At 35.3% G+C, this 24,700-nt stretch overlaps 1 protein-coding gene across 1 annotated transcript; it reads right to left on the bottom strand.

Moving 5' to 3' along the window:
- Positions 1-4,253: 4,253 nt before the first annotated feature.
- On the bottom strand, positions 4,254-21,481 carry elovl6 (ELOVL fatty acid elongase 6). Its single transcript, XM_051127849.1, has 4 exons — positions 21,189-21,481; positions 10,782-10,913; positions 8,572-8,723; positions 4,254-5,739 (listed from the first exon to the last, which is right to left on the bottom strand). Exons 1-4 carry the CDS (start codon positions 21,269-21,271, stop codon positions 5,306-5,308), a joined length of 801 nt encoding a protein of 266 aa, XP_050983806.1. The 5' UTR covers positions 21,272-21,481; the 3' UTR covers positions 4,254-5,305.
- Positions 21,482-24,700: the final 3,219 nt, after the last annotated feature.

Genomic DNA, 24,700 nt, shown 5'->3' with positions numbered 1-24,700 from the left:
TTCTGTTATTTATTTCTTAAAAAAAAAAAAAAAAAAATCTTGGATCTTTCTATGCATCAAAGAATCCTTAAAAAAGGTACTCGGATGTTTTAAATATTGATAATAATAATAATAATAATTAAAAAGAAGAAGAAGAAGAAATGTTTTTTAAACAGCAATTCAGTATATAAGAGTGATTTCTGAAGAATCATTTGACACTGAAGACTGGAGTAATGATGGTGAAAATTTCACTTTCATTTTACAATATATTCAAATATAAAGCAATTAGTAAAAATACTTCACAATATTACTGTTTTTGCTGTATTTTGGATGAAATAAATGAAAGGCTTGGTGAGCAGAAGTTCAAAGTTAGAAGTTACTGTTCAAAACTTTTGACTGGTAGTGTATATAAATAAACTTAAGATTTATCAGCAAAACTTTGTGTATAATACATTATGAAATAATTATATATATATAAATATTTGTAATAAATAAATGTTTAAAAGCTCAGATCATCTCAAAACTGTTGCCCATTTGCACCATTAACGTATAATTTACAAATTTACTTCCTGCATTTTTTATCTTGCATCCACAACAATTTTGTAGAACATAAATCCATCAATAAAACAATGAAAAATGTTTTCAAAATACATTTGTTTCTGTAGTAATAGCTCGTCATTTGTCATTAGAGAAAGCTTGCGTGATCACCTGTCCAGTAGGGGGCGATGTGAAACAGCATTGGTCAAGAGGTGGCGTGAGACGACCGTGTGCAGGTGTTAACAGTCCTTTGAGCTTTGAGGAACATGTGGAACAGGTAGGCTTAGAAACACGTGTTTGTTTATTGCTCTTATCATTTCCTCCCTGTGTTTCAATGAAGTGACTCACGCTGCGGTTTTAAAAAAATTGACCAAGCTTGTTTTTTAAAAATTACATGTACAACCTTTTGTGACTGAGATTGTTTGAAGCTGTTTCCTGCTGACGCAGATTTAGTTTGATGCTTATGCATCTTGTTTATATAAGATGATGGAGAATGACGACTTTGACGTTGATGTCAAAAGATACAGTGTTGGAATTGGATAACAGGTGTTATTAAAACGATATTAAAGAGATAGTTCACCCAAAATAAAAATTCTGTCATTAATTACTCATCCCCTCATGTTGTCCCAAACCTGTAAGTCTTCCATCTCCGGAACACAAATTAAGATATTTTTTGATGAAATTCGAGAGTGATACTCTTGTGAACGTGCGTCGACTGACACGAAAGAGAAGAAATTGCTGAATAAAGTTGTTATTTTTGTTTTCTTAGCGCACAAAAAGTTTTCTGGTAGCTTTATAAAATTATATTTGAACCACTGATGTCACATGGAGTATTTTAACAACGTCCTCGCTACCTTTCTGGACCTTGAAAGCGCTTGGATTTCATCAAAAATATCTAAATGTGTGTTCTGAAGATGAACTTACAAGTTTGGAATGACATGAGGGTGAGTAATTAATGACAGACTTTTCATTTTTGGGTGAACTACTTCTTTAAAAATGTATGAGATTAAAGTCATTAATTTTTTTGTTTCCGTAAGCATTTTCTGCTTTCCCAAATTTGTATTTTCATTTACTGTAGTTGCTTGTTAATACTTATTCACAAATGTCTGGAGGCAGTATAATGTTAATAAATCCGTACCGGTCCTGGATGACGTGCTACCCAGTCTGTGGAGTCTTTGACCTTTCAAAATGATAAGTGATATTTTATGAGCTAGACAAAGCATGGCACGTCTGACCTAAGGCTTTCTCTGGCATTCTCCATAGGGCAGTGAGTGAGTCAAATCAAGTTTATTGGCATACACGTGACCGCAATGCAAAGATAAGAATGAAATATATATTCTGGATGTCACAACTGAGACAACTCATTTGAAATTGACACTTGATCTAGACTTTAGAAAACAAATTATTGTCTGAGGAAATATTGTATATGATGTAGATGAGAAGTATTGCGTAAGAAAATAGTCTGTCTGTCTAGATGGAAAAGTTTTCACATCTTGACGTGTTGTTGTTGTTGTTGCTGCTGAATACTTCACGTTGTGCACTTAAGTAACTTTTGTTATTTCTACTTTATCCACTGATGGGTTGAATGAGTGTAAACAGTTCTGAAGGGCCGAACTTTCATCACATCAGCCATTTGTTGTACTTTTTCACCAGTTTTTCTTGTTTCAGGAGCACTAAGTATGCAAGGATTAACAGAAAAGCAAAACTGTAAAAAGTTCTTTGATCACTCACGTAGAACATAGTTGAACATGGAAAATATGTAGAAAGAGCAACAATTGACGACATCCATTCCAGTTTCAGTATGTTGTAACTTCAAGCACGCTTAGTCGATATGTAACATTATGTTTAATGTTACACATCTTTGTGTCTTTTACTTAATCTCTTTTTTTTTTTGAAGCATTTTAATGAAGATTATGTTAATATAACATATTTAAATAATTTTAAGACTTATTGGGGCCTTCCTGTAAGTTTTAAGAGGCCCTCTAGTAAATCACCTGATTGAGAACTACACTGTAAAAAACTATTTGTTGAGTCAACTTAAAATAATTTGTAACCTGGCTGCCTTAAAATTTTAAGTTCAGTCAACTCAAAAAAAAATGTTTATTCAACTTGAAATGTTAAATTATACTATGTGACAACTTAGATATTTGAGTTGAATCAACTTAAAATTTTAAGGCAGCTGGGTTACCTACCCATCTGTTAAGTTTAGCAAACACAAATATCTATTTCAAGTTGAATAAACTTATTTTAGTTGACTGAACTTAAAATTTTAAGGCAGCAAGGTAACAAATTATTTTAAGCTGACTCAACAAATTGTGTTTTTTATTTTATACAGTGTACTAAGAACAATGCAATGAAGCAATTATATTAAAGAAAATAATTAATATGTTTTTAAGTTATTAACATGTATTTTTATCCAATGGACCATTCAGGTCAAACATTTACATTGTTACACAGAATCTGCAAAATGTTAATTATTTTACCAAAATAAGAGGGATTATACAAAATGCATGTTATTTTTTATTTAGTACTGACTTGAATAAGATATTTAACATAAAAAAAAAAACACATTTACATATAGTCCACAAGAGAAACTAATAGTTGAGCTTATAAAAATGACCCCATTCAAAAGTTTACATCCCCTTGATTTGTAATACTGTGGTTTTTTTTTATTTTTTTTTTATTTTTTTAGTGATAGTTGTTCATGAGTCCCTTGTTTGTCCTGAACAGTTAAACTACCCACTGTTCTTCAGAAAAATCCTTAAGGTCCCACAAATTCTTTGGTTTTTCAGCATTTTTGTGTATTTAAACCCTTTCCAACAATGACTGTATGATTTTGAGATCCATCTTGTCACACTGAGGACAACTGAAGGACTCATGCAACTATTACAGAAGGTTCAAACGCTGACTGATGCTCTAGAAGGAAACACGATAAAAACTGAATTTGAATATCAGGGACAAAACTTATTTTGTCTTCTGGGAAACATGTAAGTATCTTCTGTAGTTTCTGAAGGGCAGTACTAAATGAAGAAAAAAAGGTATTTAGGCAAAGTAAGTTGATAATCTAAAAAGTGCTTCCATAAATGTATGAGTTGTTTTTCTGAAGTCATTAGAACTGTTTTCACTGCTCTGCTGGTATGGATTTCATGGACGTCCAGAGTTACGCATAACAGTGAAATAACATTTTAGTATAATAGCCGTGTATAATGCAAAGCTAATGAGGTTTTGTGGTGTGTTTGGAGATACAGGGTTTTAGAGCAGAAAAACACAACAAACCGAATGCCTACAAACTTTGATCCATATTATCCAGTGCTGACAGGCAGTATTTATGGCACTTTATCTACTGTAGTTACGTCGTCCAATGATTTCCAGCCAAATATAGCATTGTGACGAATATATGTGACATTTCACTTTGCCAGTGACCTCTGATCAGAGCAATTTCGTAGTACTTTCTGTAGGCGTAATTTCTGTCACTCTTCCTCACGCACATTTACCGCCCCGCCCCAGTAGACATGCATAACATGCTGCTTAGAATGGCTTTAGAAACCAGGGCAGTCTGAACTTATGTCTTATGTCATTGCCACTGAGGCAGTAGTGTTTCCATCTGGCATGCTGCTGAGCCTGTTCACAGCAAGAGTGACAGTTCACATGTCCTCCCTGCAGAGTCGAGAGCAAAATATCAGGGTAAACAAGGAGAATGACACGCAGACACATGATTATTTCAGCACTCTTGGCTCTTTGTTAAAATCGTCTATAGATGCTTTACGTGTATACAGTGCGAATGCACAAGAGCACAATGGACACCATTCAGTGACAGAGATTATTCAGATTTGTTACAGTGATATAGACATTTCGTTTTAGTATGCTTGACTTTTCGGCCTTGGGAATAGACGGTGATAATGATGACCTTAAGCCATGAGAAGAAGACCAGGCCTTTCGGTCAGAACAAATGCAGATTCAGAGAGGTCCGATGATTCGTGCTCCACAAGGGCCTCAGGTGTTCTGATGATCATTTGGCCCCAATGTCCTCTGCAAAATGGCCTTCATTGGTCTTTTTCCCCTTCCCCCCTTTTTTTTGTTAATATACTGTATATGAGTAATCCAATGGCATTTACATTTCAGGCCTGTTTTTGACTACCTTGACTATTTTGCCTTTTTTGTTTTCTTTTCTTTTTTTTCTAAAATGATATGAACATCAAATGGAAAACTCTAAGACCTGAGAGAATTTTGGTGCTGCGACGCTGAACACAGAACACACTGTGGCATTTTTAGCTCAACATTTACCAGTCATCCATTGACATGGCTTTCGTACAAAACTACCATACAGACTATCTAATCAATAAAAATAAAAATGCAACAGTAACATTTAATGTTTAGACGTAACCACACAAATATTAAGTCTATTCATATAATTTCCTTTTTTCAAAATGTCCAAGTCCATTTGTTTTAAATTATTTTGCATCCCTTTTTTTAATGTATACATTTTCTTTTTTTGTAATACAGAGAATTGTATTGGGCACATAAACATTACATAAAGACACAATTTTTTTTTGTTCAACTGATGTAATCATAATGATTTCTCAGTGCAGCTCAATAGAGCTTCCCTAGTGGCGGGGAGGTTTATCTCTATACGTTAGTAGTACAGTATGCACAAGCTTTGATAGTAGCCCCTCATGGTCTTTGCTTCGTTCTTCTGCAAGCACTAACTGTAAAGACTCATCCATCCTCTACCAATCATTGGTCCGTTTAGTTTTCCCCCACCTCTCCTTGTTTAAATCATTTTCTTGATTTATTGGCTTTTCTTGGCTGCGTTGGATTTGGTCTTGGTTATGTAGGCTTCGAAGAAGAACTGGCAAAAGAGCACAAAGTAGCTGAGGTACATGAGGGACGACCACACAATGTTCTGCACGTGAGACGGGCACTCTTGGCCTTGCTGCATCCACGAATACACCAGGTAGTTGACCACGCAGCCCATCATCATCTGGGTGATCTGTGTCAGGGTGATGAACATGGCGAATTTGCGAGAGATTTTGAAGCCAGCGGCCCGAAGTGCGTAGTAAGAATACATGACGGCGTGCACCAGATAGTTCATGGTCATGAACCAGCCCCCGCCGGCCACCATGTCCTTGTAGGAGTACCAGGAGTAGAGCAAAACTGTGATGTGATGATACCAGTGCAGGAAAATAAGCTTTTGCTTGCGTAGCACGATGAATAGTGTGTCTCCTGAAAGGATAAGAGCAAGAGACCGATTGTGAGAAAGCTGTAGGTAGAGAATAAAAGATTTTACAATCATTTGCTGGTCTCTGTGCAACTAGTGTCTATTCTTTGGGTTTTGAAAATGGTGATAGTATTGTGTTGATATAGTGAGTAAAGATTAAGGTACTAAGTGAAACTTGCCTGTTCTAGACCTTGAATATTTGAATATCTAATCATGAGAAGGTTTACCAATGCATTCAGCAGACAAAACAATTTTTATTTGGCTAAATGTATCGAGGTCAAACAGTGTAAACATTTAAAGTTTTTAAGCTACAAATGAAGTCATTGAAGCTGTTGCAAGTAAACAGCTGTAAGTGAAGCCCCACTAAACCAGATAATGATGTTGCATAGGATATACCATTAAAAAAAAAATGCTGGATGGAAACAGCAAGATGAACATAAAATTGTAAAATATATGTACATTTCTCAAAAAAAAAAAAAAAAAAAGTTTATATATTATAAACAAAAACATATATTTTGGATGCGATTAATCATTTGACAGCTCTCTCGTTCTCTCTATATGTACACTGCCCTCCAAAAGTTTAGAAACACCCCTGGCAAAGTGTGGATTTGGACGATATCAGCATAAGTCCTTATCATTTTTTGGTGCAAATACATTAAAGTAACTTGACATTATCATTGAAGACCAGCAATAATAATTTTCATTTTGATTACATAATAATATATACATGTCAAAGTCAGACATGCCCCTTTGCCAGCTGTGATGCCTGGTTGCTGGTTTAAACTTGGCCCAGGTTTTTAAAAGATTTTTGGGTCAGCACACCTTAATAGCTTCAACAATTGATTGCCAATTAAATTTAGAATACAATGAATTTAGGCCCAGATTATGCAAAGCTGTAATAGCTGCTAATGGTGGATATTTTGATGAATCGAAAATGTGTGTTTTTTTTCTATGTATAAACTGTTAATGTAATAAAATATGTTTTCGTAGTGTGTTGTTGTTTATCAGTGCAAAATTATCACAAATTAAAAAGGATTCATGCCAATATTGTCCAAAACCCCACTTTTCTAGGGCGTTCCCAAACTTTTGCAGGGCAGTGTGTGTGTGTGTATATACATATATACATATACATATATACATATATATATATACATACAGAAATCCTTCGTAACATCATAGTCTTACATTAAGTCTTTACTTAAGTAACAGTATTATTATTATTATTTTCTTTTGGTATTTAACATTTTATTTAATCTATTTAGAAATATTTTTAAAATGTTATAATATTATTCATTCAGTTTTTTATGGTTATAACTTGTTCACTTTAAATTGGCCATAAATTAAAGGGATAGTTCACCCACAAATTAAAATTCTGTCATTAATCTTCAGAAGACATTTTAAGATCTTTTGAAATCCAAGAGCTTTCTGACCCTCTGAGCTTTCTAAATACTTTTTGTGCACAAAGCCGCTACAGCTGCTTTGTCTCAACCTGTATTGTTAAAAGCGCTATATAAATAAAGTTGACTTGACAAAGAAAACAAAAATAACATACTCTTGTGAACGTGGCGTTGAAGACTGACACGGAAGAGAAGGAATTGTTGAATAAAGCTGTAATTTTTGTTTTCTTTGCGCACAAAATGTATTCTCATAGCTTCATAAAATTATGGTTGAACCACTGATGTCCTTACCACCTTTCTGGGCCTTGAAAGTGTCAGTTGCATTGCTGTCTGTGCAAGGACAGAAAGCTCTTGGATTTAATAAAAAATGTGTTTACGTATTCCAAAGATGAACGAAGGCCTTATGGATTTTGTTTCCTGCTGTACATCACTGACAGGACATCATGACTCATTATGCTTGGCCTGTCCCTAGGAGGGATGTTAAGGGTCCTCACGTTGTCTTAGTGCTGTCTTTTTTGTCTCTACAATGCGCCTGGTAGCCCACTAACCGCCAGGACATGGCAAACACAATGGGCCCAGGCAGGCGGAAAATAGAACCACAATCCTAGATTTCTAGACTTGGGGTTATGCTGCAAGGGTCACGCTAACAAATTCTGTTACGCTTTCACAACCAATTATATTCATGCAGATGAACACTAGGCTTTTCAGTAGTGCTTTGTCACTGGAGCAAGCCACATAGAAGAAGTAGAACGTATTTAACTGAAAACACTGAACTTCATTTTTTCTGTGTTAAAAGATTACATTTGTTAAGGATTTGGGACATCTGGTAATGTGGTTACAACTGTTTATACTTTGCTGTGGACATATGTTTACATAAACTCATGTTTTCAGTCCCACAGTGTGAGAATAGAGAAGTACAACTGAAAAAGTTACTTGATAACAATTGAAATATTTTATTTCGGTTTTGCTTTATACAGATAAAGCATTGCTAAAAATGGTCTAAATATTCATTTAAAGAGATCCTTCTTTTTTTTTATACATGTAGTAGGTGTGAATTTGTGTTTGTGTGTATATTATGAGAGTGCATACATACATAACACCTTGCCTGTGCCCTGATGAAGAAATTTAACAGCAGTTTCATGTTTTGAAAATTACAGTTGAACCACTGATTTCACATGAACTATTTTAACAGTGTCATTGCTATGTTTCCGGGCCTTGACTAATCAATTCTGTTGATGTCTGTGCAGGGTCAGACAGCTCTCAGATTTCATCAACAATGTCGTAATTTGTATTCTGAAGATGAACGAACCCTTGCGGGTTTGAAATGACATGAGGGTGAGTAATTAATGACAAAATGAGCTTTTTTTGGGTGAACTATCCCTTTAAATCTTAACGTATGAAACTGAAATTGATTAGGACATATAATACATATAATCTCACCTAGTTCAGGTGCCTTGCTAAGGACAAAAGCATAGGCCCAGAACTTGCTGACTGGTCCATTGTAGAAACTCTGATCGCACACTGACTGCTTTAGGCCTTTGGTCATCAAGATGTTCATCATGTAGCCTCCAGTTCTGATGGCACCAAATATACTAAAGAAGGAGGTGCAACAAAACAAAAGAGACATTTTAAATCACATACAACTGACGTGTTAAATTATATATACATTATTAACTGTTAGGACTCCTAGCATTAATAATAAGGATAACGATGCTTTATTTTTATTGGGTGTGCTTATTTATTGACACTTTACACTGTGTGGCTGGGCAGTTACTTGGCACTCAGATTCCAGTTTTAGGTTTCTTACAATGCCTGCCAAAGGCTGGATCATGTGATAAACCTGAAAGTGCGATGTAGTCTGTCTCACCACCTCTTTCTATAGTGCTGATCTCCACACATATAAGAGTGAGATATGCTATCTTTTTACAAGTTAGAAGGCATGTTAAGATGCAAGTTCAGTACGAAATTAGATATGCAGGCTCTTATGTACCATATATGCAGGTCTTTATGAAGTAACTTGGAATGAGGAAGTGGCTTGTTTTTCTGGCTATAATGCACACCATTAATCTGCTAAAACATGAAACATTTTATGAATGCACAGTATTCACTACAGTGTATTGTAATGTGCAAAATGGCATCGTTTAAACACAAACTGCACTTCACAGAATTATGAAGTGTCTTTTCATTCTGACTGATTTAAGTATTTTAAATTATAACCTGTTAGCAAACTGCTTTAATCTTGCACTGCCATTGCATTATGACGTCCGATTTAATGTGCCGTGAAAAAGCTTATATGGGTAATTATTTTACATACAATTAATTATATGTAGAATCTGCAAAATGTTAATTATTTTACCAAAATAAGAGGGATTATACAAAATGCATGTTATTGTTTATTTAGTACTGACCTGAATAAGATATTTCACATAAAAGATGTTTACATATAGTCCACAAGAGAAAATAATAGTTGAATTTATAAAAATCACCCTGTTCGAAAGTTTTCATACACTTTATTCTTAGTACTGTGTTGTTACCTGAATGATCCACAGCTTTAGTGATAGTTGTTCATGAGTCCCTTGTTTGTCCTGAATAGTTAAACTGCCAGCTGTTCTTCAGATAAATCCTTCAGGTCCCACACATTCTTTGGTTTTCCAGCATTTTTGTCTATTTGAACTAGGGTTGCAAAAAGTTTCCAGTAAATTTTGGAAACCTTCCAGGATTTTTTGGAATCTTCCAGGGATTTTTGGAAAGTTTCAGAAATTTATTGGAAATTTTCCACCCTTTGCAAACCTAATTTGAACCCTTTCCAACAATGACTGTATGATTTTGAGATCCATCTTTTCACAATGAGAACAACTGAGGGACTCATGCAACTATTACAGAAGGTTCAAACACTCACTGATGTTCCAGAAGGAAAAACCATGCATTAAGAGCCGGGGCAAAATGTACACATCTCCATTCTGTTCAAAAGTTTTCACCCCTGGCTCTTAATGCATTGTTTTTCCTTCTGGAGCATCAGTGAATGTATGAATGCATCGTTTGAACCTTCTGTAATAGCTGCATATAAGTCCCTCAGTTGTCCTCAGTGTGAAAAGATGGATCTCAAAATCATACAGTCATTGTTGGAAAGGGTTCAAATAAAAAACAAAATGCTGCCTGAAGGATTTTTCTGAAAAACAGTGGGCAGTTTTGACTGTTAAGAACAAACAAGGGACTCACAGCTTGTGGATCATTCAAGTAACAACACAGTATTAAGAATCAAGGGGATGTAAACTTTTGAACGGGGTCATTTTATAATTTCAACTATTATTTTCTCTTGTGGACTATATGTAAACATCTTTTATATGAAGTATCTTATTCAGGTCAGTACTAAATAAACAATAACTTGCATTCTGTATGATATTTTGGTAAATTAACATTTTACAGATTCTGAAAGGGGGTGGAAACTTTTGACCTTAACTGTATTATTAATTTACATATTATGTTCATGTTTCCATAATTCATAGCACTGCAGTGTGTTAAGTAAGCACGTATGTTTTAGCATTAACAGACGTTGTAGGCAAATGGATAAATGCACGTAACACCCACAGATACACCCTTAAACATTTACATGCAAGACCTCTGACACGTTTACCTATAGACATATTTACCTGAAAGCTGCAAGCGTTAAAGACCATAGTACTAAAGGTTTCCTTAATTCAAACTTCTCCCTTTGTTTCATTACATGCCGTCCACCAAGTATGCAGGCAGCGTAGAGCGCAGAGAAGAGGAAGGACTTCTTCCTGTAAGGAGTGAGATGGCAAAAAATTAGTAAAGTTCAAAGAAAAGTTCACTTTAACGTTCTGCATGACCATGTGCTTGAGTGCATGTGTAATGAAAACTATTCTAAGTCAGACCACATTAGTAATTTTAAATATTTTCTTTATTTTCAAAATATCAGAACAGTATAAAACATATATGCCCTATGTAAGGAATTATTCAGCATATGCTTTTATCCAAACTGTATATTCATATGCATGTACACTATATTAAAAAAAAAAAAAAGTTTAATGTCTTAATTTGTTTTATGCTCACAAGGCTGCATTTATTTGATTGAGTATTGTAATTGTAATTTTTCTTTTTTTTCTTTTTATACTTTTTTAAAAATATTTTTTTAAATATTACTTATTCCTGTGATGCAAAGCTGAATTTTCAGCAGCCATTACTCCAGTTTTCACAGTCACATGATCCTTCAGAAATCATTCTAATATGATGAAATGTTGAAAACAGTTGCTTAATGTTGTTGTGGGAACTCTGATACATTTTTACATTTTTCATAAATAGAATGTTAAAAAAGATCTTGTGTAACAGTATAAATGTGACGCTGGACCACAAAACCAGCCGTAAGTGGCACGGATATATTTGTAGCAATAGCCAACAATACATTATCGATTTTTCTTTCATACCAAAAATCATTAGGATATTAAGTAAAGATCATGTTCCATGAAGATATTTTGTAAATTTCTTAACGTAAATATATCAGAACTTAAGTTTTGATTAGTAATATGCATTGCTAAGAACTTCATGTGGTCAACTTTCTTAATATTTTATTAATATTTTGGTGATTTTAAACAGTTGTATCTCCGCCAAATATTGTCCTATCAAACCATATGTCAGTGGAAAGCTTATTTATTCAGCCTTCAGATAAGGTATAAATCTCAATTTAAAAAAAAGACCCTTATAACTGGTTTTGTGGTCCAGGGTCACAAATGTCTGCTATTTTAACAGAAAAACGTTTCATTCACAAGCACAGCGTTTTCTTTTCTTTTCCCTGAATTATGGCATGTTTTGTATTGAAACACACATCCCCCATATTACATAGTCAAGTTTGCAGACTTTGCATATGATCAAACAACCGCCTGCAAACTGGTCCTGCGACTATTCTGACTATATTATACTGCAGTTATGTAGCTGTTAAAAAAAAGCCAGAGCTTTTACCAGCATGCAATTCCAGTCTTAAAATTTGCATACTGTAGTCGCATAGTGTGTACTCTATAAAAAACAAGTAGGATGCGTTAAGGTTTTTAGATAGCCTATATACACCTCAGAATGTAATCCAATTGGCTCTGCAACTTATTTCCAAATGCATCAAACATTACATAAATATGCCATTGTTTCTTAAATCCTATATTCATCACTTATCTGTTGCCAATATGAAATAAACTGTTGTTGGAGCGTTTCATCACAAACAGCTTATTGGGCTTATTTTGACAGCTTGTGATGCTTTTAGGATCTCATAATATCTGGCAGGACTGTACTGCATTTATCTGGTAGCTGGAAATATCTACCGTGTTGTCTAATTCAATTTTAAGGACATTCTGATCCCCCCCTAAATCTGATTTGCAATAAATTTGTTTCCTTAAGGCCTCATGCATGCCTTTTATTTTTTAAAGAATTTTGAGAAAACATGGTTTCCTGTGAAACCATTGGGAAATCTCTGTATAAAGTATGTTTATTAAACACACGATGACAATTTTATGCTCAAGGGTACCAATATTTAAAACCTAACAAAATTTCAGTAGGGAATACCAACGTGATAGAGATTGCGTGTTTCTACTAATTTTGTTAACATGTTCACAAGGCACAGTTCAACCAAAAATGAAAATTCTGTCATTAATTACTCACCCTCGTGTCGTTCCAAACCCATAAGATCTTTGTTCATCTTCAGAATGCAAAACAAGATATTTTTGATGAAATCCGAGAGCCCTCCATAGACAGCAAGGGTCCTACCACGTTCAAGATCCAGAAAGGTACCAGGAGAAGATTTGTTGAATAAAGTTATTTTAGTTTTTTTTCCACAAAAAGTATTCTTGTAGCTTCATAAAATTATGGTTGAACCACTGATGTCTATTGGACTATTTTGTCAATGTTCTTGACCTTGAACATGGTAGGACCCTTGCTGTCTATCCAGGGTCAGAAAGCTCAAGGATTTTATCGAACATATTTTAGTTTGTGTTCTGAAAATGAACAAAGGTCTTATGGGTTTGAAAAGACACAAGGGTGAGTAATTAATGACACAATTTTCATTTTTTGGGTGAACTATCCCTTTAGACAAAATAACAAACAAAAACTCAAATCAAGTAAACATTATCAGATGAAACAATTCACGATTAGCTATATATAGTCTCTGAATTATTATCTAATCAATGCTGTCAGAGTTTGGCCAAAAAGCAGGACTTTAAATAAAATTAGCTGTGTTTCACATCCTTATTAAAACATAAGATTTAATTAATAAAGACAGCATTTTTTTCTGTTAATGGCAGAAGTCAACCATATGGGAGCTTTGCCAGTTCAGCATCCAGCTGGCATTATGAGCCAAAACTGGGGCACATCTCTCCCTGCCAGTATCATCTCCAGGATGATGTGTGTAACTTTGTTCTCTTTCCAAGAACTACAGTCAAATCGGTGAACGAGGAACCCCAGAGGTTCTTCAGGGTTTTAATTACCCTATTTGCATATGGTTAAAGCCTCAGACAATTGCTCTATTCAACAGAATTCAAATAATACATAGAGTCAAGTCAAAATTGAATGCAGTAGTAGTGTTTTTTTATATGTAGCAATTCATTCAGGCTGATTTATTTAATAACTTCTTGTTATACATGACCTCTATTGGTTTTGTGTGAGAAGGGTGTAGGTTGTGAAAGCACTCTGAACATCATTTTTATTTTTCTGCCTACTGAATGTGAGAAACACTGACCTCACTCTGCTCAGAACAGTGAGTCCATTCTATGCATACAGCCCCCCCTCCCAACCTTGACTTGTCATTGCATTGTTCTTTGTGTACAAAGGGAGGCTGCAGCAGTATGCACATATTTTATTGGACCAATTTATCAGTGTTACTGGTTATAAATCAGTTAAATGCATTGGGTGTAATTGCTCACATTAACAGACACATTTTCTTCACAGTGCCAGCTAGCAGGAAGCTTGTACTTGAGGAAACAGCTGGCAGTTAATTGCAGAAAATGCTGCTAATAGTAATCCGACTTCCGTTTGTATGCCATTATGCATCGTGCCAGAACCAATGTTAGATGCTGCTAGGGGTGGGAAGTTTTTGACATTCAGTATACCTCTTCATTTAAAACTGTTTTTTTTTTTTTTTTCCCAGTCAGAGGGACCATCATTTTGACTAAACAGCCATTGTTACCTAGTTAAAACCTTTTTGGCATAATGAACTAAGCTAAAAATCATTCTAATATTTGGATTTGATGCTCAAGAGACTATCAAAGTTGAAGTCTGATAGGGAAGAGAATAAATTGTTGAATAAAGTTATTTTTGTTTTCTTTGCGCACAAAGTATTCTTATTGCCTCATAAAATTACGGTTGACCCACTGATGTCACTATTTTAATGGGTCTTGAACGTGTCAATGGGTCTTGAACGTGTCAAAACATCAAAAATTTCTTTTTAATTTTCATTTCATGTCTCCGACAAAGTCATCGTAAATATTTTCCCATTTTCAGTAAATTATTCATCTCTAGATGCAGTAAAGAAATTAAGAAACTGCCAGTTTGGAACATGCAAGCTTATTCATTTTAAGAAGCTTGATGTTCAGATGGGTTTCTGAGCTGTGCTGCAGTGGATGACAAAGCAGCATCACTCCTTTTTCATTAGTGCCTTATCAGGGGGCATGTTTTGGGGAGGACTTCAAATATCCTGTTAGAGGAGTGAGAGAGTGAGTGGCTTACGCCAAATGGATGGAGTAAAGCCCCGCCTTCTGTACTGACCATCCAATGGTGATGCAAGAGAATGATTCCCATCAGGCCTTGTTACTATGTCAATAAAGCAGAGCTACCGGAGCTTTCAAATAATACAATGAAAAGGATCCAGAAAAAGGCAGAAGGACAGAAATATCCTCAACAACAAATATTTTATATAAACCTAACAGATTCAGGTCTTGCGTCATCAACTTCTAGTAAGTAGGTCTATGTATTGCAAGACCATCAAGTCCTTGACTTCTTCATCTGTGTTTTTTGTCTATGCTCTCATTTTTCCAGCTGAGAGCATTAGACTTGTAGTGGACAAAGACTGATGGTGAAGCTACCTGCACGGGCTCACATCTGGCCCGAGTCGTTTAGGCTAGAACTGCTTCCGAAGTCATTTAGAGCCGCTAAATAAACAGAATTTGCAGTCTAATAGCAGTTTTGGACTAATGACGATAGCAGATCTGTTCTGCTAGATTCAGTGATTTTTAACCGAACGCAGCACAATGTTGGAAAAGTGCCGGATGGTAGAATTCACTGTGCAAGCACAGAAAAGAGCAAAACCTTGATATAAGGACATGCAAACGCAATCCATTTTTTGATTTAGTGTTAAATTCAGCATTTACATTACTTGCTCACCAGTGGATCCACTGCAGTGAATGGGTGCCGTCAGAATGACAGTGGATGAATACAATGTATATATTGCTACATACACTACCAGTCAAAAGTTTTTGGACAGTAAGATTTTTAATGTTTTTTAAAAAAGGCTCCTTTTTAATATATATATATATATATATATATATATATATAATATATATATATATATATATGAAGAGTTCAGATGCAAAACCAGCTAAATCCATCTGGCGTCTTTCTTTAAAAAATGCATTTTTATCAGGCTCAGATGTATAGGTTTCTATGTAAGTACCGGTACTTCTGATTGGGCTGAGGCTGGTATTTTAGCGAGTTTGAAGAAAAAGTATTTGATGGACGTATAATATGTGTCGAGAGCATTCACTCAGTATCATTATCTCATTTTTGACCAAGATGTCTTTTAGCTGGTTTTGCATCTGAACTCTTCATATATTTTTTACTATTTAAAATAAATGCTTTCTATTTGAATATATTGTAAAATGTAATTTATTCCTGTGATTTCAAAGCTAAATTTTTAGCATCATTACTCCAGTCACATGATCCTTCAGAAGTCATTCTAACATTCTGATTTGCTGCTTAAAAACACTTATTATTATTATTATTATGTTGAAAACAGCTGAGTAGATTTTTTTCAGGTTTCTTTTAATAGAAAGTTCAGAAGAACAGCATTTATCTGAAATAGAAATCTTTTGTAACATTATACATGTCTTTATCATCACTTTTGATCTTTGGATCTTTTAAAAAAATACTCAATTGTTTTTAAATAATAATAATAATAATAATAAAATGTTTCTTAAACAGCAAATCAGCATATTAGAATGATTTTTGAAGGATAATGTGACACTGAAGACTGGAGTAAAAATGCTGAAAATGTAGCTTTCATCACAGGAATAAATTACATTTTAAAATATATTCAAATAGAAAGCAGTTATTTTAAATAGTACAAATATTTCAAAATATTACTGCTTTTGCTGTATTTTGGATCAATGCAGGCTTGGTGAGCAGAAGAGAATTCTTTTTTAAAAAATTAAAAACTTTTGACTGATAGTGTACGTTGGTGGATTTTGATGAGAGAAGACTTAGTTATTTGGAAGTGTTATTTGAAAGCATTTATTGAGGTTTTCATCAGCTGTTTGGACTCTCGCGGATTAGATTCTGACAGCACCCATTCACTCCAGAGGATCCATTGTGCAACTGATGTACTGCTAAATTTCTCTAAATATGTTTGAAGAAACAAACTCATCTACATCTTGGATGGCTTGAGGATAAGTACATTTTCAGCTATTTTAATTTTTTTATTTGTAGGGCCGAATTACTACTTTTAGCTGAGAAATATAAAATAGCTATACTAAAATAATTATTTTTCTAGCTAAACAGTTTTCTGGGTAACACTCCTTAATTCATGTTGCATTTAAGATCTGAGTGCGATAACATGGCCATGGCTAAACAAACCAAAGGCTGATGTTATAATTTTTGACATGGTGGAACGGGCTTTAGCCAGGGGTATTTGTTTTTTCTCTACCACCGTCTACAAACATCAAATGCAATCTCTTCTTCGGGGCTACTCGCATTGAAAATAGAAACAAGGTGACTGCTCTTTTAGAGGTCAGATTTTCAAATACATTTTTCGTCATGTGCTCCGGGTTGTAGTGGGTGTCAAAGGCGTCAAATTTTGTCAAAAACCTTTTAGACGTGTCAATTGAAGAACGCAGGAAAAGCAAATATTATTTATAAATATAAAATCTTACGGCTAGTGGCGTGGTGTAGTAAAGCGACTGTCTGCATTTATAAGATTGTATTCAGCAACATTTATTGCAGATGCCAGGAAACTCTACTATGTGTCTCTACATTACATAAGCCTGGCAGTCTGTGCGGAAAACAGTCCACTTTTATTTATCAACAGTATTTTTGTGCCTCCTGTCTGCTTGTGTCTTTATTTTGAGAGACAGACTTTTACAATGAGAGCTCATTAAAGAAACTTTTAGGCAGTGCAGCATAGGACAAAGGATAAAAATACTCCCAGATTAGAGATGACCTGTGGCTTTCTTCACAACCTAAGGCTAATGCTCTCTGGTCAAGCCAGACCAACACGAAACGTGGCACATTGCATAAGCTATGGCAGCTCTGTCTTATTGATTTTCACTGTTTTGCAAATCAAAAAACAAATATTAGTAACCCCCCAAAAAAATCTTTTGCAAGTTTCAGTTTTGTACTCCGTAACTTTATTTATGATAAAATGTTTAAGCAGATAATATAAATTGAAAGTGTTTATTTCTTCTATATAATTGTATTTATTTCTTTAAAATGAAACAACAGATGCTAATATGGCCATCTAGCAGGTATGACTCAGCTCTTTCAGATATTAATGAACTAATTTTAGTAAAGTCACGTTTTACATAACACGTACATGGCTTGAAAAATTCACGTACACGTTTATTGCTACATACGTTGAATATATGAGCACCGGCACAAATGTTGAAATGCAGAAGTACCTGTTGGAGTGAGATTTTTGCTACATATTTTCAGAAGGCAAATTGCTTTAAAGCAATTTCTCTGTATCCCCTGGTCTTCTATATCTGTCGACTTTTAAAAGCTTCTGTTACACAGGGTGTTTTGAACGTTCAGGTGATGATAATACCTAAATCTGTATTGCAGAAATCTATTCATATACTCATATATGTGACCCTGGACCACAAAACAAGTCATAAGGGTCCATTTTTTTGAATTCGAGATTTATACATCATCTGAAAGCTGAATAAATAAGCTTTCTATTGATGTATGGTTTGTTAGGATAAGACATTTGGCCGAGATGCAATTATTTGAAATCTGTAATCTGAGGGTGCAAAAAAATCTAAATAATGAGAAAATCGCTTTTAAAGTTTTCCAAATAAAATTCTTTGCAATGCATATTATTAATTAAAAAGTAAGTTCTGATATATTTATGGTAGGAAATTTACAAAATATTTTCATTGACATGATTTTTGGCATGAAATAAAAATTGATAATGCATTGTTGGCTATTGCTACAAATATACCCGTCACGACTGGTTTTGTGGTTCAGGGTCACATATTTACTTTTATTTATTTACATAAAAAATATTTTCTTCGCAGATGTTCAGAAAACTCTATGATCTGTGTAGAAGCACCTGTGTTTGCCTAGCATAAATAATTCAGGAATTGTTTATCAAAGCTGACATTCTGTTTCCCTGTTCATCAGGAAGATGTACGAAAGGATCCTTTGGTGTTGCAGTCATTTATCACAAAGCAGAAGGATTATTAAAGCAGAGGCATGCGCCTCCGAGTTGCTTTTTAAATAAGTACAGGGGGAGGGGTTCTGAAAAATGCTTTTCAAGCTAATGTTTAGTCTCCGTCTATGCATTACCCTCGAATGCAAAGGATGCAGTTACACCCGGCTGATCTATAGTCTTAAAAATGCTGAGTAACTGTACAGCTAATTGGTATTTAACCCCTTTGTTCATCCCCCCCACTCACTGGCAAAGACTTTGGTTGTTAGAAATCTCAAATTTAGCAGCGTGTTAGGGTTCTTATGGAGCTACTAAACATACTATAGAAATATAGCATGTGAAATTACATTACAAAAGGAGGGCATGAGAGGGCCATTATCATAATCTTACTCATAAAATGACTACAAGGAAGTATTGTGAAATCATGGAACTTGTGACGGTTGTAAGTTAACTATATACTTGGCAGGAAGTGTGGTTACAAGCCTGTGCTGATATTAATGATGCATGGTTGAATGGTTTTATTGGGTTGACTTTAAGTGTCAGAAGCCTGTCTATGAATGCATCTCCTTTTTTGAGGCTCACAGTGATAGTTCGCTGAAAAAAAGTCATTTTCTACTCTCATATTGTTCCAAACTGTTATGACTTGATGTGGAACACAAAAGGAGCGGTCAGGCAGAATGACAGTTACCATTCATCATCACTGCATCTTTTCCCCATACAATGAAAGTGAATGGTGACTAAGTTTGTAAGTCTGCCTAAAATCACGTTTGGTCTTCTATTGAAGAAAACGGGCATTTCAGAGTTTAAAAATATATTTTGAGTGAAATAATGAATTATAAAGATTTGTAATGTTTGGGTGAGCTATGCCTTTAAATCTGCATTTCAGTATTATAAACAGCCAAAAAGCCCATAATTTTCTTTGCGTTGCATTTTTAAGTAATTAGAAACACACAGTGATCAACAAAACAGAATTATGTCATAAAGCACATTAAACCTAAAAACACAGGTACATAGGTAGTAAGTGTTTCTCCACACGTGAGGATACAAGATGATAGATGTGATGCAAGCAACCCTGAGAAGTCGGCACAGTGACGCGGAAACGTGATTGGTCAGATGTGTGTCAGCAGACATCAACGAGCGCATCCTATTGGTTAGCTGCTATGAATTCTAAACCAGCCTCACAAACGCGCTACAGAATTACAAAAGCGTGAAATTGATCCATAGCGAGTAATCGTGTCGACGTAACCATGTGTCAGATACTTTGAACAGGCGCCACCGTTTCCAAGCAGGGAAACGTGCCAAAGGCACACTAACCGGCGATGATTTCTGCCATTAGCTTTAGACTTATGTACAGGAATCTATATATAGATAGATTTTACAAGACTATACAGAAGGTCTTCCTATGAAGCGTATCTTATAATACATAGCTCTTATGCCATATGATTACCTGTATTATGGCGTTTACATTTTGCTACAGAGAATGTGGGCTAGGCTAGGTTTTGAGCTAGGGATGGGGAAGTCCGACTCATTTCCGCGAATCGGTTCTTTTGAACAATTCGGCTCCAAGAACCGGTTCAAAACAATTCTTTTACGTCATGGCGTGATTGTCACCACGTGGTCCCTAACATCCCAGGGCAGTAAGTTTAATAAAAACCGTTTATTTTTAAACTATGTGTTATTAATAAGAGCGTTCATTAATGGTATTTTGTGTGTGTAACTGTCATGAAATCAAGTCGGTTGGCTTTTAATTTGTCTTTCCATTAGTCACAACAATTCACCTTAGTTCGAATCTCATTCCGAATCAGACATGTTCGGAAGAGAATGAATCGGTTAGTTAACTCCCAGAGCCCCTCAGGTCAATTCAGTCCGATTTTGTGAACCTGTTCAATTGATTTATTGGGAAGATCCGACTCTCAAAGAACGAGTCTTTTCCGATTCGGATATCGCTACTGTGGGCAAGCTATAACACATCTTCAGTTTACTGAAAAACCCGTGTGTTTTACGAATAAATGTTTGCACGGGATATAAACCCATGAGGCATCCTAAAGGATGCAAGCTCCAAATGTCACAAAGGACATAAGCAGAGCATCACCTTGAACAGGCTTTGATTAGAGTGCAGCGATGCTTCAAATATAGCATCGCTCATTAAACGTACATTTGTGGTATTAACTAGAACACAACGCTGCAACAATATTGTTGAGTCTCGAGGAGGAAATCACGCTGTGCATCGTGGTCTGGATGGTACCTGCCAGTGACTTTCAAGAGTCCCCTGACGGTTTTTAAGCATTCGGCTTGAAATGTTTAATAGGCTAGTCGGTCGGTGCAAAACAAGTCTACACGCAATCAGACGAACGGCTTTGTAGGCATCATAGCTGTGATTATTATGGTCCAGCTTATTTATCATGCATCAGAGCTACTGTACCAGTTCTCCTGCATCCATCGAATGGCTTCATCTTCATTGAATTGCCTCTCGAATTCGTATTCTTGCAAAGCCAGCACCGACATGGTCTCTCGTCCTTTAAGCGCTTACTGAAGAACGTTAGCCTTTCTTTGGCGACTAAATGAGCTCAGTTTCACGGATTTCCTATCTATGTCTCGCAAGCTCAGCTCCAGCCTTGCCCTCGCATCGCTCATGCCACCCCCAGCACACTCGTTGAGTTGTTCTCGAATGTCAGCCTATTTGACTCTCAGCCCGTGCCGGCATACGCCCTCTCTTCTGAGGAAGAGGAGCGCTAGGTCCTAATGCCGCAGAACAGATGCATCCTCCTGAGCTGTCGTCATCCCAGACTGCGGTGACCTTTGGCATACATTTATAAACGGTGCGTTTTTCATCATTTTCGGTCGATGTCGACACTGTACCGTCTTTATTCAGGGATAACAAATCACCTGTGAGCTTGTGACTAACACAAGTCTGACACATTTCTCACATCTAAACAAAACCCATCCATCATCTGCAGGGGTTTCTAACAGACTCTCACCTATGTTGTTGGGTTTTCTCTACAGGTAACTAATGTATCACTATTAAAATATGGAATATTTTATTTATTTACCTACCTACCCGCCTTAACCCTTTAACTGTCACCCCCATTTTTTAAAATAGGCATGAAAGTGCACTATCCAAACTTAAATTGTTGTAATTCATGAACACTTTGGAATACAGATCTAAGCTTGGTCTTTTTTAAAGACGACAGTCAGCAGATTATGCCAGAAGTGGAATTTAAAATAAAATAAAATAAAATATTAATAAGTTACAGAAGTTTAAATTTACTAAAAAGAAAATGCACTACACCATTTTTATTTAATTTTATATAAAATACATATTTTACATAACAGGTTTTACCCTAAATTTGATATCAAATTGAAGCCTTATGTCTAAATAAGTTATGTTCCAAATTTGAAGTTGATATGAAAAAAAATGAGGTTCCTGTAAAGCCCCGTTCACACTACAAGCGACGCGATCCCATTCATTTCAATGAAGAGCTGGCGATTTCCGGCGACAAGCGCGACATCGAGCTACAGCGACCGTTGGCGACCGGATGGGGCGTGTCCAGCGACACAAAGTTTCCCTCAACTTTATGCAAATGAAGAACGACTTTCGGGAACAGCCAATAGGAAAGAAGACGGTAGAGCTCATGTGATCGTTCTCCTCTCTCAGCCATAGATAAACATACTCAATGAAAAAAGTAGGCTCTGCTTCTCATTTGTTTTTGATAGTATGTACAGATTTAATTTATATTTATATTATATTTAGTCTTTTTCCTCCAAAATGTTTGAATTTAGCGGCAAGAAACCTGATTCGCTGTCAAGGCAACCAGTAGTGAAAACGCCCACTAGCAACCTCGTCGCCAGCCTCTGACAGAAGTCGCTGCTAGTGTGAACGGGGCTTAAAAGTTTTTTTTCTGTCACAAACATCTAAATTTCTCTGTCAGTTTTACTTCTATCACAAAATAACCACCAAACATGAAATCCTGAGACTCAGACCTTTCCAATGACATGTTTTTTGTCAAGGTTATAAAAAGTTTGGATTCTAAAAGACCATAATGCATTTTGTAATATGACACTTGACACCGCCGCTAAGGGGGAGGAGACCGCCAAAAGATTTTACAGTACCATTTCCATAGTAACACAATGTCCAATTTCAAAGTGGTTTTCAAAGGATGATTCTTGGGCTTCTAAGCTTTCAAATGATATATAATTTATGATGATTACTAAAATATTTGATAGAGAAAAAGGACAGCGAAAAAAATAGCGCCAAGCGTCCCACAGGTGGGACGGTGACAGTTAAAGGGTTAATGGACCCCTGGAGTTAAAAACCAAAATAACCGACACGTATATTCATCTTACTTTAGTTTTTCATTTTAAACCACATTTAACCCACATTATGAGAAGTGAATATGTTACACAAAAATACTAACCCTTAAAGCCTTACCCACCATTTTCTTCAATGTGGAAGTGAGCCTATTGGTGAGACTTCCTGTTCATTATCTGTTATAGGGAAAATAAGGAGAAGAATAACCACGTGCAGTAAACAGTCAAACTGCACTACAAACTACTGTGCTCACAATTAAGATAATACATTAAAATAACATGGTAAGACACACCAATTTGCAGTATCAGGCTGCAAAACGAGCTGTTTTGTACGCTAAAAATAGCTGGACGCGGATGAGACCCGGAAGCCTGACCCATAAAATTTACAAATGCCCGCCCTCACTCTTACGGAAAGAAAGAGATGGATAGGAAATAGTAAATCTTACTTTGGCCTACATAATAAAATAACATTCTTGAGTTCTTGTACTTTGTGTGTGTGTGTGTGTGTGTGTGTGTGTGTGAAGGAGTTGGTTGGGCAAGATAGTGAAGGGAAACTGTAATCTAGATAATAGCTGGATGTTTTGTACCCACTTTTTATGCAAACTTATACTTCTGCAAATCTAAAATATAAGATAGTTTAACAAATGAGCAAATGACAATTATACAACATATAGGCCTATTCCATTACATCATTGCAAGAAATAGTCCTTGTTTAAAGAACTGTTTTAGTGACTACTCAGTTGTGCAGGCCAAAGTTTTAATTTAACCCATGCAGGTTATTATGTTATGTATACTACAGTATTTTCTTTATAATGTAATCTCTTATGCTCACCAAAGCTGCATTTATGTGATTAGAAATTCAGTAAAATAATAAAATGTTAGTTATTTTACCATAATGCAATAACAAAATGCATGTTATTTTTTATTTAGTACTGAACTAAAGATATTTCACATAAAAGACATTTACATACAGTCCACCAGAGAAAATAATAGTTGAATTTATTTTAAAAAATGACCCCGTTCAAAAGTCTTAATACTGTTATTACCTGTGGTTTTTGTTGTTGTTGTTGTTTTTTTTAGTGATAGTTGTTCATAAGTCCCTTGTTTGTCCTGAACAGTTAAACTGTCTGCTGTTCTTCAGGTCCCACAAATTCTTTGGTTTTTCAGCATTTTTGTGTATTTGAACCCTTTCAGACAATAACTAATTTTGAGATACATCTTTTCACAACTGAGGGACTCAGTTGTGAATATCATATATAACTATTACAGAAGGTTCAAACACTTACTGATGCTCCGGAAGGAAACAAAATGCATTATCAGGGTGAAATTCACTTATTTTGTATGACAAAATAAGAAAAATGTACACATTTTCATTCTGTTCAAAAGTTTACACCCTGGCTTTTAATGCATTTTAATATCTTATTCAGGTCGGTATTAAATATAAAATAACATGCATTTTGTGTGCTCCCTATTATTTTGGTAAAATAATTAGTATTTTGCAGATTCTGCAAGGTGTATGTAAACTTTTGGCCTCAACTGTATTAATGTATTTTTATTAATATATTTTAAATGATCAAATCAAGTCACATTTAATACTTTAATTATATATTATTTTATATCTTATAT

The sequence above is a fragment of the Labeo rohita genome, chromosome 14, assembly GCF_022985175.1.
Source record: "Labeo rohita strain BAU-BD-2019 chromosome 14, IGBB_LRoh.1.0, whole genome shotgun sequence".
Lineage (NCBI taxonomy): Eukaryota > Metazoa > Chordata > Actinopteri > Cypriniformes > Cyprinidae > Labeo > Labeo rohita.
Note: the sequence above shows the minus strand (reverse complement) of the source record. Positions and strands in the feature narration are given on the sequence as shown.

Coding starts and splice junctions, on each gene's coding strand:
- elovl6 (XM_051127849.1), bottom strand. CDS start 21,271: ATGTCGGTGCTGGCTTTGCAAGAATACGAATTCGAGAGGCAATTCAAT. Junction 10,914..21,188: donor CGATGGATGCAGGAGAACTG/GTACAGTAGCTC, acceptor CACTCCTTACAG/GAAGAAGTCCTTCCTCTTCT. Junction 8,724..10,781: donor TTAACGCTTGCAGCTTTCAG/GTAAATATGTCT, acceptor CTCCTTCTTTAG/TATATTTGGTGCCATCAGAA.